This window comes from Callospermophilus lateralis, chromosome 18 (assembly GCF_048772815.1).
Source record: "Callospermophilus lateralis isolate mCalLat2 chromosome 18, mCalLat2.hap1, whole genome shotgun sequence".
Lineage (NCBI taxonomy): Eukaryota > Metazoa > Chordata > Mammalia > Rodentia > Sciuridae > Callospermophilus > Callospermophilus lateralis.
This window is the reverse complement of record NC_135322.1, coordinates 6,494,136-6,511,998: the sequence shown is the minus strand read 5'-3', so window position 1 is coordinate 6,511,998 and position 17,863 is coordinate 6,494,136. Positions and strand designations below refer to the sequence as shown.

The 17,863-nt window shown below is 46.7% G+C and overlaps 1 protein-coding gene across 5 annotated transcripts in view; it reads right to left on the bottom strand.

The window, feature by feature from the left end:
* Positions 1 to 17,863, bottom strand: part of Vrk3 (VRK serine/threonine kinase 3) — a 36,476-nt gene that overhangs the window by 4,785 nt on the left and 13,828 nt on the right. For 3 of the 5 annotated variants that reach the window (XM_076839583.1, XM_076839582.1, XM_076839581.1), the window contains 7 exons: positions 16,024 to 16,090; positions 14,616 to 14,700; positions 14,260 to 14,365; positions 13,490 to 13,582; positions 10,509 to 10,641; positions 9,133 to 9,253; positions 7,681 to 8,743 (listed from right to left, as the gene is read on the bottom strand). In XM_076839583.1, the coding sequence (XP_076695698.1) occupies positions 8,311 to 8,743; positions 9,133 to 9,253; positions 10,509 to 10,641; positions 13,490 to 13,582; positions 14,260 to 14,365; positions 14,616 to 14,700; positions 16,024 to 16,090 (1,038 nt within the window). In that variant the 3' untranslated portion in view covers positions 7,681 to 8,310. Of the gene's footprint in view, positions 1 to 3,004; positions 3,064 to 7,680; positions 8,744 to 9,132; positions 9,254 to 10,508; positions 10,642 to 13,489; positions 13,583 to 14,259; positions 14,366 to 14,615; positions 14,701 to 16,023; positions 16,091 to 17,863 lie in introns of those variants that run through there. The other 2 variants (XM_076839584.1, XM_076839585.1) reach the window with 1 other exon arrangement.

Below are 17,863 nucleotides of genomic sequence, written 5' to 3'. Positions count from 1 at the left end.
CATGGGAGAAGAGGCCCGGGGGAAATGCACATGCAGAAGAAGATGTATTACGTGAGCCCAGTTTTGTTTATAAAACCAAAAATCATTTGGTAAAAACAGGCCTTGCAAAATAACCTGTGTGTATTATTTGTGTTTGGGATGCAGGTAGGAAAAGAACTGGCTGTCAATTGTGGAGATGGTCTGCAGAGCCTTGGTCACAGCTATGCCACCATCCCCCGAGGAAGGGCCACCTGCTAGGACACCTGGCTGCCCCTCTTTGTTGGGGATGCCCTGAACAGGAACTGAGCATGCCCCCTTAGCCTTGAGTAATGCGGGTGTGGAACTGGCATCGCACAGTGCAGAGTAAGTGGGCCTTACCTTTGCTGGGCAAGGAAGTGCAGTTCTGGGATTGGGTGTCACTCAATGGGACTGGGCTACACGCCCCATTGTTGTAACACAATCCCTTGCCTTATTTGGGTGGAATACTCTATCGAATGTCTTTCCCCTAATAAAAACAGGGGATCAGGGTGTGCTCCTCTCTTGCCTCCCTTGCTCCTCTTGCCCTCTAGAGCAGGAGCTGACCCCTCAGGTTGTAGAGCTGCAGAGCCGTCCCTGATTCCTGAAAAAGGTATTTTGTTTGTGTGGTCTTTTCATTGCCAGCCCAACATGTGGAGTGACCCTGAAGCTATCGCCTGCATGGGACGTGGGTGATAGTTGGCACCCGAACAGGGACTAAATGTAGGTCCTAATGGCCAGCTTGAAGTAGTTTTTGGACTAAAATATTTGGCTATTTGAAGTTTCTCCCCTGTTAAGGGCCATGACAAGCTCAAATTAGCTCTTCTATAAGACAGTTATTTTTTCTGTTGTTTTTTGGGATGGGGATAAAGTCAGTGACCCTATCAAAAATTTTGATTGGGTGAATTAAGTTGTCTTCACTGAGAAGACTGAGTCATAGATAAATACCCTTCTTGTTGATTCTCTTCAATTCTCTAGGAGAAATAAATCCTTGATTAAGTATCCGAGGTGACACCATGGAATTTGGAGTTATTAATAATACATTGAGGCTACTTAGAATCTTGACCCCACAAATATACTGGCAATGTATCCAGGATATAAGGTTTAAAGAGTCCTGCATTACCATCTTTATCTTCCCATTGAAGGTACTAAGCACTCTGAGCAGGTTGAGAAACTTGACCAATCCCTTCTAAACTGGCAGGTGCAATAAGTGGAGGAGGCCTCCTATCATCTGGTGGAGACCATTTCCCCACCTCTTGAGTTTGCAGTAGTCTTGTCCCTTATTTTGGTCCAGAGAATGTGACAGAGGTGATGTTCTGGGCCTTCCATCCTCTGTGGTGCTGGCTCTCACCCTCTTTGGAAGCTGCACCAAGACCACAGTCCCCACTAGAAGGTGCATGATCCCATGCAGCAGAGGTGAACCAGCCCCACTGAGTCCTCCCCGACCTGCCAGTGACAATGCCACATAGAAGAGTCAGGAGCCCCTTGAACCATCCAGCCTGTGGAGCTGCCACATGCTGTGCTACAAGAATGTCCCCTGGTAAGACCAGCAGAACTTTGCAGATGAACCCAGCCCTAACTGCTGTCCTGAAGCATCCTAACACATGAAATAGGGCTTGTTGGGGGTGGTTTGTCACAAAGCAATAGGTGTCTGGCACACAACTCACCATACTACTGACAGTAACAGAGATTGGGGGTTTTGTTTTTGTTTTGCAGTGCTGGGGATGGAACTCCGGCCTCCCACATGAGAGGCAAGGGCTCTACCACTGAGCTAGCTCCCAGCCCTAGGGCTTGCATTTTTTTGTTTTTGATTTTGGTACTGGGATTGAACCCAAGGTGCTTTACCACTGAGCTATATCCCCAGCTCCTCCTGCCCTTTTTTTTAAATATGTTTTTTTAAAGTATTTATTTTTGGGTTGTAGTTGGATACAATACCTTTCATTTTATTTATTTTTATGTGGTGCTGAGGTTCAAACCCAAGGCCTCACATGTGCTAGGCGAGTGCTCTACCACTGAGTCACAACCCAGTCCGTCCGCAGCCCTTTTTTATTTTGCATTTTGAGACAGGGTTTCACTATATTGCTTAGGGCCTTGCTAAATTGCAGAATTGAACTTGCAATCCTCCTGCTTCAGCCTTCCAAGTTGCTGGGATTATAGGTATAGGTCACTATGCCCAAACAGGGCTTGCTTTTAATGTAAGACTGGGAAAGGGCCTAGAAAGGGATAGAAACTTTCAAACTTTTTCTTTCTTTCTTTTTTTTTTTTTTTTTTTTTTGGTGCTGGGGATTGAACCCAGGGTCTTGTGCATGCAAGGCAAATACTCTACCAACTGAACTATATCCCCAGCCTTTCTTTCTTTCTTTTCTTTTTTTTTTTTTTTTGATACTGGAGGTGAACCCAGGGTGCTGTATCTCTGAGCTACATTGCCAGTCCTTTTTTTTTTTCTTTTGAGACGGTCTTGCTAAGTTGTTTAAGGCCTTGCTAAGTTGCTGAGGCTGGCTTTAAACTTGTGATGCTCCTGCCTCAGCCTCCTGAGCCACTGGGATTACAAGTATTTGCCACCATGCCCAGCATATAATCACATTTTTTTAAAGACACGATTTATGTGTATTTTATTACAACAAAAAATATTGTCAACATTCTGCTAGTACTAACACAGGAAATCTCAAGGATATATTCATCCCAAATGGAAAAAAAGAAAAAAGAAAATCCCAGCTGGAGACCAATATGTATAATATCATTCTATTAAAAATTATTTCTACGCAATTTTCTCTTTTTCTTTTCTTTTCTTGGTTATTGTTCAGAGACATGAGTAGTTTTGAAGAATTTTGTTTTTCTACAAGGGACATATATTACATATGAGATTTGGGAAACTCAAAGAAAGAAAACCAAGGAGTTAATGGGGTATAAAAAGAGCCCAATTTGAGATGGACCCAAGCTGTCTGGTCCTGTCTGGGGCCTGCCTGGTCCTGTCAGGGGCCTGCCTGGTCCTTCCCACTTCAGGACATACCTGAGGGCTTGATCCAGGAATGCTGCAGTCCCAAGAGGAGCTCTGGGTGGTCAAGATATCTGCAGGGATGGAAGCACATGTAAAAGGTCTTTTAGAAAAAGGAGAACAACTTTGCAAAGTGAAGTTCAATACACACAGTTGATTCCTGTTACTTATGGTGGTTGTGTTCTGGAGAGTCACCATGAAAGCTGAGTTAGTGAATATGAGCCATGGGTCCTAGTTCCCAAGGGCCTCTGGTCACATTTCCATCAACCAATGAACACATAACCTTGGTGCTTGCTGTGTTTGTTTTGGTGCTCGGGATGGAACCCAGGGTCTTGTATATGCTGAGCACACACTCTGCCACTGACCTACATCCCTCGCCCTAAACCTGGCTTTACATGTGCTGCTGCTGGAAGACACCTTGCTTGATAACGATGTGCTGCATGATTAACACTGAACTATGGCCATTGGCACTCTAACTCATGACTGTTTTAGATAGAGAAATCACCGACAGCAGAAAAACATATCATGCAATAGACAGTACAAAGAATTCTTTATGGGGCTGGGGTTGTGGCTCAGTGGTAAAGCACTTGTAAGGCCCTGGGTTCGATCCTTAGCACCACATAAAAATAAAGGTATTGTGTCCATCTACAACTAAAAAATAAATATTAAAAAAAAGGACAATTATGTACTATAAGAGCCGAAAACAGGAGGCAGAATGTTGCCTGGTTTCATTCTCAACGGAGAATGTGTGTGTTGGATGACAAGTTTTTCTCCACTCCGTGTGTGACCACAAATGACCACAAAAGCACCGTAAGAATTGATTTTGTGGGCTGGGGGTGTGGCTCAGTGATAGAGTGCTTCCCTGGCATGTATGAGGCACTGGGTTCAATTCTGAGCACCACATATAAATAAACAAATTAAATAAAGGTCCATTGACAACTTAAATATACATGCAAAAAAAGAATTGGTTTTATAATTACAAATACCTTTAATGAGTGGGGAATTCACAAATATAGAATCTTTGGATAAATGAGGATGGACTGCACACACACACACACACAAACACACACAGCATAAATACATGTGTTCACACACACACAAACACATATGTGACCCTTCCTGATCACTGAGGAAAAATGGAAATTCATCCAGTGTGCCTTTGCCCTCTCCTCAAAGCACCAGCCTCAGTATTTCTTCTCTGGCTCAGAGTGCCAGATTGCTTCCCCAACATCTACCCAGTCACTGGGCACTGTCCCTGTCTTTGCTGACCCCTGCCCAGCAGTCCTCAAGCCCCAAATTTCTGCTTTCCAGTTTTCTCTGCCCCCTTCTCATCTGTCCAACAGCTCTGGGCCCAGCTCAGGCCTCCTCCCTGGGCTCCACGGATCCCCCACAGGAGCCCAGGGTCTTTCTATGACCAGAACCAACCCCGCCCCTCCCTGCTCACAGCTCTTCTGTGGCTCCCCAGTGCCCAGGGGGTAAAGACCAGGCACATGAAGCCACCCAAAGGCACCTCTGGCCTCATTTACCCTCTCGTTCCTCTCATTTATGCTGCAGCTGCACTGAATTAACCCTGGTCCTTACTAGGGCATGCAGCCACACACGACTTTGGCCTCTGCTACCAGGGATGGCCTTTCTCAACCCTAACCCCAAGTGCCAAGTAGGAGGTGGCTCTTGTCCCTTCAGGATGCAGCTCAAGAGCTTAGTCTCCTAGGAAGCCTTCCTTGATTCTTCCAGACAGAGGAACTCAATCCCCTCTAGAAGCCTGAGTACCATGTGTCGGTCACTGCCACCTATGGCAGCCATCCATACACCATATGGGAAGGGTGGGTACCCCATCCCAGCAGCCTCAGGACACAGTGAATAGATAAAGAAGTGAACGAGCAAGCTATAGCACAAAACAGACATGCCAATAGCAGAGGAGTAAGCCACTGTCTGCTTCTATGGAACTCCATGACCATCTAGGAATAGGGACCAATCTGATGTCCAGCAAGGGCCTTGCACAGCCTGTGGGAATCTAAGTCTATACCCTTTTTCATTAGTTCATTCCCTCATGTATTTTTTTTTATTTTTATTTTTTAGTTGTAGTTGGACACAATACCTCTATTTTGTTTATTTTTATGTGGTGCTGAGGATCAAACCCAGGACCCCGCACATGTGGGGTGAGCATTCTACTGCTGAGCCACAACCCCAGCCCCTGCCTCATGTATTTTAAAAACGAATACATATCTGTTAACAATTGGAAAAAGGCCACAGGGGTAAAACGTCCTAGGTCAGAAAAACGTGTAAGTTGCAACATGGTCCCCTAGTGGTCCTTTAGGTTACAGCACACAGTAACCAAGAAGCTGAGCTGGGAGTGGGCGGGGCTTTGGGACAGCATCAAGATCGGCCCTGTTCTGAACTGATGCCCTCTGTGGTCCTGGACAGCAGCAGGGGCTCTGGGAGTAGTTTCCCATGTTGACACCATGGACATTAAAGTGACTGCTATGACCTATTTTATGTGCTTTACATCTGTTGGGGAGGGCAAACCTTTTCTGTAAAGCATATCACATCCACCTCAAGTCTCTGTAGGGTTGGAGATGTAGCTCAGTGGTACAATGCTTGCCTAGCGTGTCCGAGGCCCTGGGAATCAAAGCCAGCACCACAAAAAAGAACATAAATAAAATAGTCTGGTATGGGAGAATGTGGGAGGGATTGTGAAAATAGTGACATGAGTGTCCTCAGGAGTCAGGGGATGTGGAGGGAGGAGAGGATTCAACCCACAAGTGTCTCGGTGTGGTTTCCCCAATGGCAGGAAGGGAGCTGGAGGCACCCTGATCTACTTCATAATGTTGATCACATTCTTGTCAGTGTTGGGCCTGGCACTCAGCTCTTCCCTCAGAACAACACTCCAGGTCATCAAAGGTGACTAAGTAAAGGCACCTGGACTCAAATACAAGCCATTCAGCTCGAGATGACCCCTCTCACCTCAGTGCCATTTCCCAAGTGTGAAAGGCTTAACCCAAGCAGATTGGGGGTGTCCTGGCACATGGATACCCCAGGAAACAGGGACTGATGAACGAGTAACCAAGTAACTGGAAGGAATTCAAATACATGCTGCTCTGTCCACCTAAAAATACTGCCTGGGGGCAGCGCCTGCTTCCTCTGCTTCCTGTTGTGTGCTTCCTCCCAGTCCCTGTCACCCCCAGCCTGCCCCTACTGGACTGCGGCTGCCAGGTCAGTCTGACCTGCGTCCACACTGAAGCGGAGCTGGCTCACACAGTCACATGTTAGTCATTCACTCCACTACTATTTCTTGAACACCCACAATGCATGCTCTGATGAGCGGAAGGTGTGCACATGCTGGAGGGGATGGGGTTCTCCACCACCTTGGAGGGGAGGCAGTCGTCAACCGTGCTTACACTGCTCTGAGGTGCCCTGTGAGCGTAGCTCAGCCAGGTCCTTAAACCAGGCATCAGAAGCTGGCACAGGGTGCTTCGCAAGCTCCAGGCACACACGTCCACTCTGTGCTACAAATCCCGTGACTCATGGTTTCACTGGCTTCATTTCAAAGGAACATGTCTCACTGCTTTGGGTAGAAAACCAGTGCCATCTGCGGGGACTAGAAACCAAATATAAAAGTAAGTTGCAAAACAGGGCAATCGACTCTTGCTCCAGTGGCTTCCAAAACAGAGGTGCCTGGTAATTTGGAGCTGAAGGCCCACCCATTTCCCCTTTCTACAGAGATGTTTGGGGCAAGTGCCAAAGTGAGACGTCCTTCTTGCCATATTTAAAGCCTCACTGGTCCTTAGGAGTGATTCACTTGTTACCATTGCTGAAACCCACCCCGGACATTCAGTCACACCCTGTTTTGCTGGTGGACACACAGGAGTCTGACCCCTGACATGTCGTACGTAAGCTTCGCCCCTTAGCTCTTTACTATCTGTCCCCACAGTAAGATGTGAGCTCCCTGAGGGCAGGACTTTTGTCTTTCCTCAGTATCTCCAGGGCCTGGGAGCAGAGGCTGGCACAGCAGAGGTGTCTGCTATCTTCTGAGTGAAAGAAGGCTGTGCCCAGACACCCCCAATCCACTCAAGCATCCCACACTTGGGAAATGACACTGAGGTAAGAGGGGCCATCTCTAGAGCTGAATGGCTTGTATTTGAGTCCAAGGGTTTTTACTTAATCGCCTTGTGATGACCTGGAGTGTTGTTCTGAGGGAAGAGCTGAGTGCCAGGCCCAGCACAGACAAGTATGCGATAAATGTCAACCATGCCTAGGTCACAGCTGTCAGCAGGCCAAGTACTGAGCATGTGCAAGGAGGAGACATGATGTAGTGGGAAGCAGGAACAGACCCTGGAGGAGGATGAAATTCAGGGTTTCGTACCATTTATGCCAAGCAAACACATCCAGCAACTTCACATAGTGTCAGGGACAGGCAAACCAGCTTAGAAGTATTCAGAAGTAGTGAAGTGGCAGCATGGCTAAAGTTTAAAAACAACACTGAGTGACAGAAAGCAGGAAAGAGAGGGACTGAGAACGTACAGCAGCTCCCCCTTATTGGTAGTTTTGCCTTCTGTGGTTTAATTTGTGGTCTATAAGAAGAAAGACAGATTAAGACCAATAAGATATCCAGCAGGGGGCATGCCACAACTGTGGAAGTTTTATTACAGTATTGTTACAACTTGTTACAAGTTATTGTTATTAATTCCAAATGACAGTTAATCAATTAGACTTTATCATAGGCAATGCACATATATATTGTACAGAATGTATAGCACCTGGTATCATCTGCTGTTGTAGGCACCCGCTGGAAAGAGGATAATATCATTTACACACATGAAACACACAGGACAACCCTGTATCATTCAAGGACACAGACACATCTACATAAAGAAGTAGGAGTCAGAAATAGAGAACTCAGTGAGGTGCAATGATGTGAAGCTGAGACCTCCGTGAGAGGAGTCAGAAACAGATGTAATTCAGAGCAGAGCACCACTCACGCAGATCACACAGCAGGGCCACCGTGCAATTTTAAGGATCCAAATACATCTAAGTAAACACATCAACAGAACATACATCAAGTGTGTCCGAATGGCTACCCACAGTTGAGAGAAAGGAGACAGGAAATGTAAGAGGGGTAAAGTAAAATGAGAGCGAGGCTTGACACACACCAGGGACGCGGTGTGTAAGAACCAGAAAGTGCCACCGTGTGCTCACTGGAGAGCTCGTCCTCTTCCTGCCGAGTGGGCTTTCCCAGATAACCTCATCTTCTGCTGGGGCTCTGGCAGACATTTCCCAAGAGCCCCAGGTCTGTATTTCCACTTTGACTTCCCTCCTGCACTTCAGATGGGCATTGCAGCTGCCTCCCAGGCAGCCTGTTGGATGCCTCCTTGGCAAGGATCACCCTCCCAGTCTACACCAGATCCCGAATCCAATCTTGGGACCTCAGGGCTTCCCTGTAGCCAGCTCCCCATCGTCCTTGGTACTGAGCCACACACTGCAGCAGTCTTCCCAGTCCACCTTCCTGCTGCCCTTGGTGCTGACCCTGTACCCCTGAGGGCAGCTCTTCCCCTGGGTCCTGCTGCACGTAACACTTCCCCCAAGCCCAATATTTCTCCTGTCCTTGGTGCTGAATGTCTGAAGTACAACTGGCAAGACCTGAAGTTTTGTAAGCAGAGGAGAGGGAGGCATTGACGCTGGTGGCATGGACACTGGCTGGCTAGTGCTGGATGCTGAGCCAGGGCCTGGGCCCACCTGCTCAGGCTCCCAGCGTGCCTGTGAAATTGAAAAAGTCATGATGTCCTGAACATGATGGGCACTAAGTGCTATGTGTATCTGACTCCCCCAAGTCCTTCCACAGCCCTGTGACGCAGGTGCTTAGTGCATGGTCTCTCCTGGAGGAGAGAGCACCAAGGCCTCTGGGAAGCCAGCTGCTCGTCCAATGCCCCACAATGGTGGGACCAGAATCCGACCCCAGGGCTCCAGGGTTCCTGCTCTCTCACCTGCTGCAATGGATAGCATAGCACCTGTCTGAGCGCGCAGAGGCCTTGGGTTCTCTGAGACACTACTGCCCCTTCCTTCCTGCTCCCTGTTGTGACCTAAGGTCCTCCTCTACCTGGAGGGGTCCTGGGCCAGTGCTGGGTTCTGCTGAGCCCCAGACTCACTTCTGTTTCTGCTTCATGATAGCCTCGGTGTTGGGAAGGCAGTTTGTCCATGGCAGGAGTCCGTAGAGCCACTTCAGCATACAGTACCCCAGGGACTGGAGGTCACTGCGGCGGGAGGGCCCTGGGAAGGGAAGGGAAGAGGCAGCAGATGAGCCTAGATGTTCCACTCTCTGACGTGTCTGTCCCCTTTCTGTCTGTCTCTCCCACCCAACCATGAACCCCTGCTCACCATGTAGCCAGGCATCCTGTGCCACCCATCTGTTCACCACCACCCCCATTCAACCATCCCTTCTCCCCTCAGCAGCCCACACCTACCAGTCATGCACTCACTCAGCAGATCCCCAGCACCCATGGGCCAGGCCCTATCTCATGACCTCAATACCCAGCCCTGAACAGTCTCATGGGAAAGAATTACAGGGTGGAGTTGCCACAAGGAGACGGAACAGGCATAAAGGAGCCCTGGAGCGTGGGTACTGAATCTATCCTTAGTAGGAAAAAGAATAAAGGAGACTGGGATTTTATTTTCTGTATACCTCCCAAATCACATAATTTTGGGAATTCTTTGAGAAAGCATTGGGCAACATCAAGGCTGAATGAGCCAATTGCCTGCTGATGTTGGAGGCAGAGGTGCCATCCCTACCCCAGGGCAGCTCAGTCTGGGAGGATGTGGGCTGGCACTTGGATGGCTTTGAGAGAGAGAGGCTCAGGAGTCTGCCCTGGGCCATCTTCCCACTCTGCACACTGGATAATCATACTTTCCCAAAGCTTTAGCTGATAACCCCTGGGGCACTGCAGAAGTCTGGGCCTCTGCCAAGACGCCACTCCCACGCTGGGGCATGGACAGCCAACGGCCTCCTCCACTGCCCCTCCACTGCAGCTCTCATCTTCCAAGTCTACATCAAATCCCTCTGGAACTCAGGGATTCTCTGGTTTTAAGGATTGAATCCAGAGGTTGAATTGAACTTCACCTCTGAGCTATGTCCCCAGCCCTTTTCTATTTATTTTGAGACAGGGTCTCACTAAGTTGCTTAGGGCCTGCTAAGTTGCTGAGGTTGGCATTGAATTTGTGATCTCCCAGCCTCAGCCTCCTGAGTCGCTGAGATTACAGGTGTGTGCTACTGCGCCCAGCTACCTACTATTCCCGGTGCTGAATTCTACATTCCTCCACTGCCTAGTGTCAGCCTCCTGTGTGCTTTGTGCTGAACTGTAGCCTCACAGTTCCTGAGGCCAGGACACATCCATGGTTCCAAGTCCCCACTAAGGTGCCCTTACACCTCTTCTGTGCCTGGCTGTCTGCTATCTATAGTTGTGAGCCCTAGAACTCCCTTGTATGAGAGCACGTTTCATGGTTCTGAGTCCCTTCTCTGCCCTCTTACCGCATCCCTTATGTAGGTCCATGCTGATGAACTCAAGGTCCCCATCATGTGGGCTCCTGCTGCCTTCTGAGTAGGCCACGTGTTTGCCACTTGGGCAGTAGCGGAAGGCAAAGCCGTAGCCCACCAGAGTCACCTGTGGACGTGGAGAGAAGCCATACAAATTGAAGATTAAGAGCACAAATTCTGGAGTCAGAGATTCTACTTGTGGGTATAATTTGAAATAAATAATTCCTTTTTTTTTTTTAATTTTTTTTTTTAGTTGTTGATGGACCTTTGTTTTTATTTCTTTATATGCAGTGCGTCTCACACATGCTAGGCAAACACTCTACCATTGAGCTACAATTCCTGCCCATCCTATTCCATTAAAAAAATAATAATAATTTTATTAGTTGTTGATGGATCTTTATCTTATTTATTTACATGCGGTGCTGAGAATTGAACCCAGTGCTTCACACATGCTAGGCAAGAGCTCAACCCTACCACTGAGCCACAACCCCAGTCCAACCTATTCTATATAGATGTTAGGTTAACTTCTAGACTTCTAAAACTAAGCCATGCTTGTAGCAAAAATGCCAAACAGCCTGGGAAGGCTTGAAATGAAAAGATCCAAAACCAACATCTATTTCCCCAGGCCCAGAAACCCATTGCCCAGAACAAAACTACTACTAGTAAGAGTTTTTTAGGCATTATTCCAAATGGCTTCTTTTAAATAACCAGGTTAAAAAACATGGGCAGGGAGGGGCTCTTGCTTCTACATGGGTAACACCTTCTGTTGGGTGCCCAGGTTTCAGCATTTTAGCAGTGGTCAGGACACTGACTCAAAGCCTAAGGGTCTGGTTTAAGATGTCAGCTTAGCCCTTTGGTGCAACCTGGGCAAGTTATGAAACTTCTCTGTGTTTTGATTTCTCCATTTGCAAAATGATGATAACACAGTCCCTTCCTCAAAGGGCTCCAGTGAATTCAGCTTAACTGAATTTAAAATAAAAGTAAGATGTTTATCTGTGAAATACACAAAGTTGACCACATATTTTTTTACTGGCTGCTTCTTTTTGTTAAAATATTTTTTAGTTGTAATTGGACACAATACCATTATTTTTATTTATTTATTTTTATGTGGTGCTGAGGATTGAACCCAGGGCCTCGCATATGCTAGGTGAGCACTCTACTGCTGAGCCACAACCCCAGCCCATACTGGCTGCTTCTTATTGTACCATATGGAAAGTGGGTAACTTGGGTTGGTCTGTGCAGGACCCATTCATCCTCACTTCTGGTCAGTTTGAGATGGTCAGTTTTCCATTTGGTAACCTGCCTGGCCCATGGGGTACCTGAACACTTGGCCAAACATTACTGGGGCATCTCTGTTGGTGCTTCTGGATGAGAATAACATTTGAACTGGTAGATGAAGTACAGCAGATTGACCTTGCTAATGCAGGTGGACCTCATCCCATCCACTGAAGATGTGATCAGAAGAGAAGAGCTGAGTAAGAGGAGATTTCTGGCTTGACTGCTAGGCATTTCTTGCCTTCGAACCTGGACTGAAATATGGGCTCTTTTTGGGTTTTGAGCCTGCTGGCCTTTAAATGGAACTTCCACCATCAGCTCTCTAGGCTTGTCCACTGAAGACCCTGGGACTGCTCAACCTCCACAATCATGTGAGCCGGTTCCTAGTAAACCTCTTTATAATACACGCTTCTTGCTGGATCTGCTTCCCTGAAGAATCTTACTGAGTAATACATAGTTCTGAATTTTCCTCTGGGACTGCCCTTCCCCCACTCCCATGCCATGCTGTTCAGGGGGATTCACTAAACTGTTTATGCTGGGGTTGCTGAGCATCAGCAATTTAAGCCTAATTTTCTAGTGCCAATTTTGTCACTATGAGGGAAGAGTCTGCCCGATAGTGAGCAATGAGGAGGCAAGAAGGGTCCAGAGATGGAAGAGGCAGCTTCCCAATGAAGGGCTTAAGTTCCTAGATCTAGCTACACCTGAAAATAGTAAAGTCCTAAGTTTTTATAACCCATAGATCAAAACATTACACATACACATTCTTATTACTTTTCCCTAAGTCATGCTAAATTTGTTTCCTGAAAAAGTAAACAGAATTTACTTTAAATTACTATTTAATCAGTAATCCACTGGGAGTATTATGTATGTACACATATACACATGAATATGTACATATATGTATACACACTTAAGGCGTTTCCCATTAAAGTTACAACCATTCTTGTCAGAAACATTTGTGCTTTTTTGTGTATGAATATATTTTTGAAAAGTCCTATGGATATGCACCATATACTATATATATATTCCTGTAAGAGGAAATGATGGATCAAAAAACAAGAGACACTGAAAACTGTGATTGCTATCTCCAAGGTAACTTTCAAAAAGGTTGCCCGGTTCACATTCCCAACAATGTATGAAAAATTCTCTTTTCCTTACATCCTTACCAGGATTATACTATCTTTTTTTTTGGTACTGGGAATTGCACCCAGGGGCACTTAACCACTGAGTCACATCCACAGTCCCTGCTTTTCTAATACTTTACTTAGAGACAGGATCTCACTAAGTTTTTGAAGTTGGCTTTGGATTCATGATCCTCCTGTCTCAGCCATCTGAACCGCTGGGATTACAGGTGTGTGCCACTGCGCCCAGCTATATTACTGTTTTAATTTTGTCCATTCAAAGGGTGAAATTGGTATCTTGTCTTAGTTTGCATTTCTATGATGATTAAGGAGGTTGAGTGTCTTTTTTGTATATTTAACTGACTTGCGGATTTCTTCTTCTGTGAACTGTTTTTCCTACCTTTTGTCTGTTTTTATAGTAAGTTGCTTATCTCTTTCTATTGATTACAAGGAGTTCTTTTTAAAAGATGGATAGGAATCCTTTGTTTGCAATTAGCAGTGTGAAATAAATGGAGAGTTGGGAACTGATGGGAACCTGAGCCCAGAGACCTTTGGGGGTGAAGGGAATAAGGCTTCTACCTGGCTTAGATCTTCTGGATTCACAAAGATATTCTCGGCAGTCAGATTTCCATGAACATACTCATTTTCATGGAGAAACTCCAGTGCATCCAGCTGGAAGAAGAAAGGAAGTATTTCTATGAGTGTCATGATTGTGCAAAGATGCTCTGAATCAGAGCCAGGTGAAGGGAATCCTCAGGCCTGGGGGTCATCCAGCACTGGCTGGGGGGCTAAGCTTGCCTAATTCTGGTTGTAGCAGTAAGAAGTCACTGTGATAACACACTCCAATACCTCCCTAATCAGGCTTATAGAACCTTCAGCAATAGAGCTAATGTTTGGCTTTCCATCTACTTCCATCTCATTCTCTTAGTTGACTGCATGCTCAGGAGGGAAGATGGGGTGATTAATGCCCCTCTGCAAAAATAACCCAGCACCCATGTACATAGAGTTCTGCTCACTTCTCCTACTGAGAATAGCTTAAACTTAGTTAAGCAATTTATATCTTTATCTCTAGCTCCAACTTCTGCACTGTGCAGAATGACTCTTGGCTTAGAAATCACTTCCACCAGTTAGCCTGATCCAGCCCTAAACTTCAGCTGGCTGGTGGGGGGCTCTCTCTGCCATGGCAACGCTCATCACACCAGTTCTAACTCCCTCTTCTTTCACCCACCTTGCTGGGCCTCCATGTTGGCAAACTGGAGCAGGGATGGATGTGTCAACAAATCAATAGGCTGAGAAATGAGGATCTGACAGGCCATGCCCCACACCCTAAGCAGCTGTCAGCTACATACCACCCGGCAGGCCACCTGGAGCACACACTTCTCTGAAATCACATGCTTCGGGTTCTCATCCAGGGCTGACTGAAGGCTCCTTCCCAGTCTGGGGAACACCAAGAACCTGGAAGAAAAGTGCATCCCAAGAGGTAGAGACACAGAGGACTGCAGGCCACCCAATGAAGGCTGGCTGGAGCACCACCAGGCCCCAGAACTAGGTGAGACTAGAGCTTCTGGTTGCTGGGAACCAACATGACTTGAAAGGAGGGAAAGGAAGTAATGACTGACCTGTGGCTCCAAGGTCCCAGCTATGGCAGGCACAGGCAGGGAGAGAAGGAAAGGGTCCTCCAGAGAGTGGCAGAGAGGTGACTCACCTGTACTTGTTCTGGTGAATGCCAAAACCAACACAGGTGGGGATAGCCAGGAGGGGCGTTGAGTGCAGCTTCTTCCACTTGTTCACTAACAGAGGCAGGGGCTCAGTGTTAGCCCGCCTGGTCTCAGGCAAGGAAGTAGAGTGCCTGAGCCCAGACCATGGCTGGAACCTCCTTGTTGGAGACAACAACTTTGGGGTGGGGGATGGGGGTGGGCATGGGTGACCCATGAACATCTGTAATACATGTCTGCAGGTGACAAGGGTGAACACAGGTGACTTCTGAGAACACATATACACGTCTGGAATAAGAGGAAGGTATAAGAACAACAGGGCAACCTCTGCATTCCCATGTCCACCCCATAAGACCAATAAAGGTCCCCAATGGCCACACTCTCACTGCATTTGCCAGGGTCTCTATGGGGTGGTACAGATCCAGTGGTGTGCTGACACAAGTTCAACACCTGTATGCCCAGGGAAAGCCAGTCCATGCTAGTAGTTTTGTTCTCACACCATATCTGGGCAAAGTGGCGCATGCCCATAATCCCAGTGGCTCAGGAGACTGAGGCAAGGAGGACTGCAAATTCAAAGCCAGCCTCAGCAACTTGTTGAGGCCCTAAGCAACTCAGTATGACTCTGTCTCAAAGTGAAAAAAAAAAAGTGTGGGGCTATAGCTTGGTGGTAAAGCTCCCCTGGGTTAAATCTCTATTACCAACCAACCAACCAAACAAACAAACAAAAACACCCCCCCAAACCCTAAACAACAACAACAACAAAACACAAAAATAAAACAAAACAAAAAAATTAAAAAAAAGAAAAGTTCCCATCATGGCTAACTTCAAGCCAAGAGGATGTGACTGGGGCTGGGGTTATAGCTCAGTGGTGGAATGTTTACTTAGCATGTGTGAGGCAATAAGTTTGTCCCTCAGCACCATATAAAAATAAATAAATAAAAATAAAGGTATTTGGCCATCTACAACTAAAAAACAACATTAAAAAAAAAGAGGATGTGACTGAATATAGACTGAGATGAAGCACAATATTTTGTGCAGTATTTTCACTAAACAGATGCAACCGATGTAAGTAACCCCAAGAGTACAAATGGTAGAACAATAGAATAAGCACGAAATGATGAATTTGCAAGTGTTTTATTAACTTTGTTTTCAGTATAACTCATTTGATTGTAAGTTTACATGATTTAATTGTTAACAGTGGCTGTGTGTAACAGCCAGCCTGCAACACTCCTAAAAACTTACTACTTGACTCTTGAGAGCTGGTATGAGCCTTGAGGGAGGACAGGAGTCCAGCTGTGGGCACAGATGGGATATTAACCCACCTCACACCACTAGAAGGCTAGTTGTGACAGACTGGCACCCCTCACTCTTTCCCTGACCCACTTCCCCATGGAATACCTTGCAGAGGCTTGGCGGCCCGTTGGAAGAAGTTCTGCTCATTGAACAGGCGCCCATCCTTGGCATCCTGGTGGGACAGGAGGGCAGAGGATGTCACACTGAACTCCCTTAGACAAGGGCCCCAAGTCACCACTGATACTTCAGGGTAATGCCAGCAATGACCACATTTATCAAGAACCCAATTCTCCAGGGTGTTGCATGTGAGCACAAATCAGAGACTGAGCAATCACTGAATGCTCAAGTTTCTTTCACAATAGGATCCACAAACTTTTCTTAGACATGTGGCCTTCAGCTACCAACTACATTCCCCAGCCTCCTCTGCAGGGAGGAATGACCATATGACCAAGTTCTGGCCAATGAGTTTATGAGCAAAAGAAATGTGGGCAATTTGTAGGTTATATCCTTAAAAGGCTCTATATCCTATGAAGGCTCTCCTGCCCCAGACTTTTAAGTAAAAAAGTAATCAAATATTATTTTGCTTAACCCATTATTGATATTGGGGTTTTTTTTTGTTTTGTTTTGTTTTGTTTTTTGGTATGGGAGATTGAACCCAGGGGCACTTAACCTCTGAACCACATCCCTACCCCTTTTAAATATTTTATTTAGAGACACGTCTTGCTAAGTTGCTTAGGGCCTTACTATGTTGGTGAATTGCAATCCTCTTGCCTCAGTCTCCAGAGCTACTGGGATTACAGGTGTGTGCCATGCCTGGCTGGGTCTTTTTAAAAATATTAGTGTAACCAAATATTTTTAATTAAACAACTAGTGCAGCTGAGTTCTTAAGAGCACAGGGTCAAATTCAGCTAGGTTCAAACACAACCATTCTCCCCACCCCTATCCCCCGCTCCCCACTTCTTTCTTTCTCCAAAGCCTCCCAGTATCCTAAGCATTGTCATGAGCACTAGGGATACAGCAGTGAACCTAGTGACTTGCATGCTGGCTGTCTCTGGTTCAGCAACTGAGTCTCCATTTCCTCATCAGTTAAATGGGAACACAACAGCCATCCTACAAGGTTATTGAAAGAATTCAAGGACATAGTGTTTGTGAAACTCAACCCAGGATCTGTCACATGTGGGCTCTTAGTAACTAGGTGCTGGGCTGGGGACATAACTGTGGAAGGTAGTTTGCCTAGCACGTGTGAAGCCCTGAGTCCAATTCCCAATACCGAAAATCATAAACAAAACCAACAAAACCAGTTGCACTGAACAGCACAGGGCCTGGTTCCCTGTCCCCATCCACCCTCCTCTTGTCCTGTGTCTTTTCTTCTTGGCTTCCTAGCACCCTCCCCACACTGTGGGCGCATGCAGTAAGCACTTGGTAAGTCAGAGCTGATGTTAGCACAGCTGCTTAGGCCTTCCTTTTTTTTCTTTTTTTTTTTTTAGGCTTTCTTAATCTCATGTGATCTACCCCTCCCCAGGGCCCCCTTCCCTGCTAGGGAGCTCTTTGAAGGCAGGAATTAGATGCAACCCAGCTCTTCAGATGTCTCCAGTGCCAGTTTGCAGGAAGGGCTTGTGAATGAAGGAACACGACTGGACATGAAGCATCCACCCTTCCAAACACATCAGAGCAGACTGCCTTTCCCAAGGCACAGGAAGGCTCTGGGTGTGACCAGGCTCTGTGCTTCCTCTCCTAAGCATGTCCCCTTCCTTGATGTGACTGTGATGTTGCTGTCTTTCCCCCACAGCTAGACCTGAGCCACACACAGCCCAGCACCACACACTTCTGGGTCGAAGGAAAGCCTGATCGGATGGGACAGACAGACGCATCAGGAGCAGATATGCTTGTGCCACACTTGTGTGGGGTGGTGATGACAGTAGCTATAATGACAGGAATAGGTCAC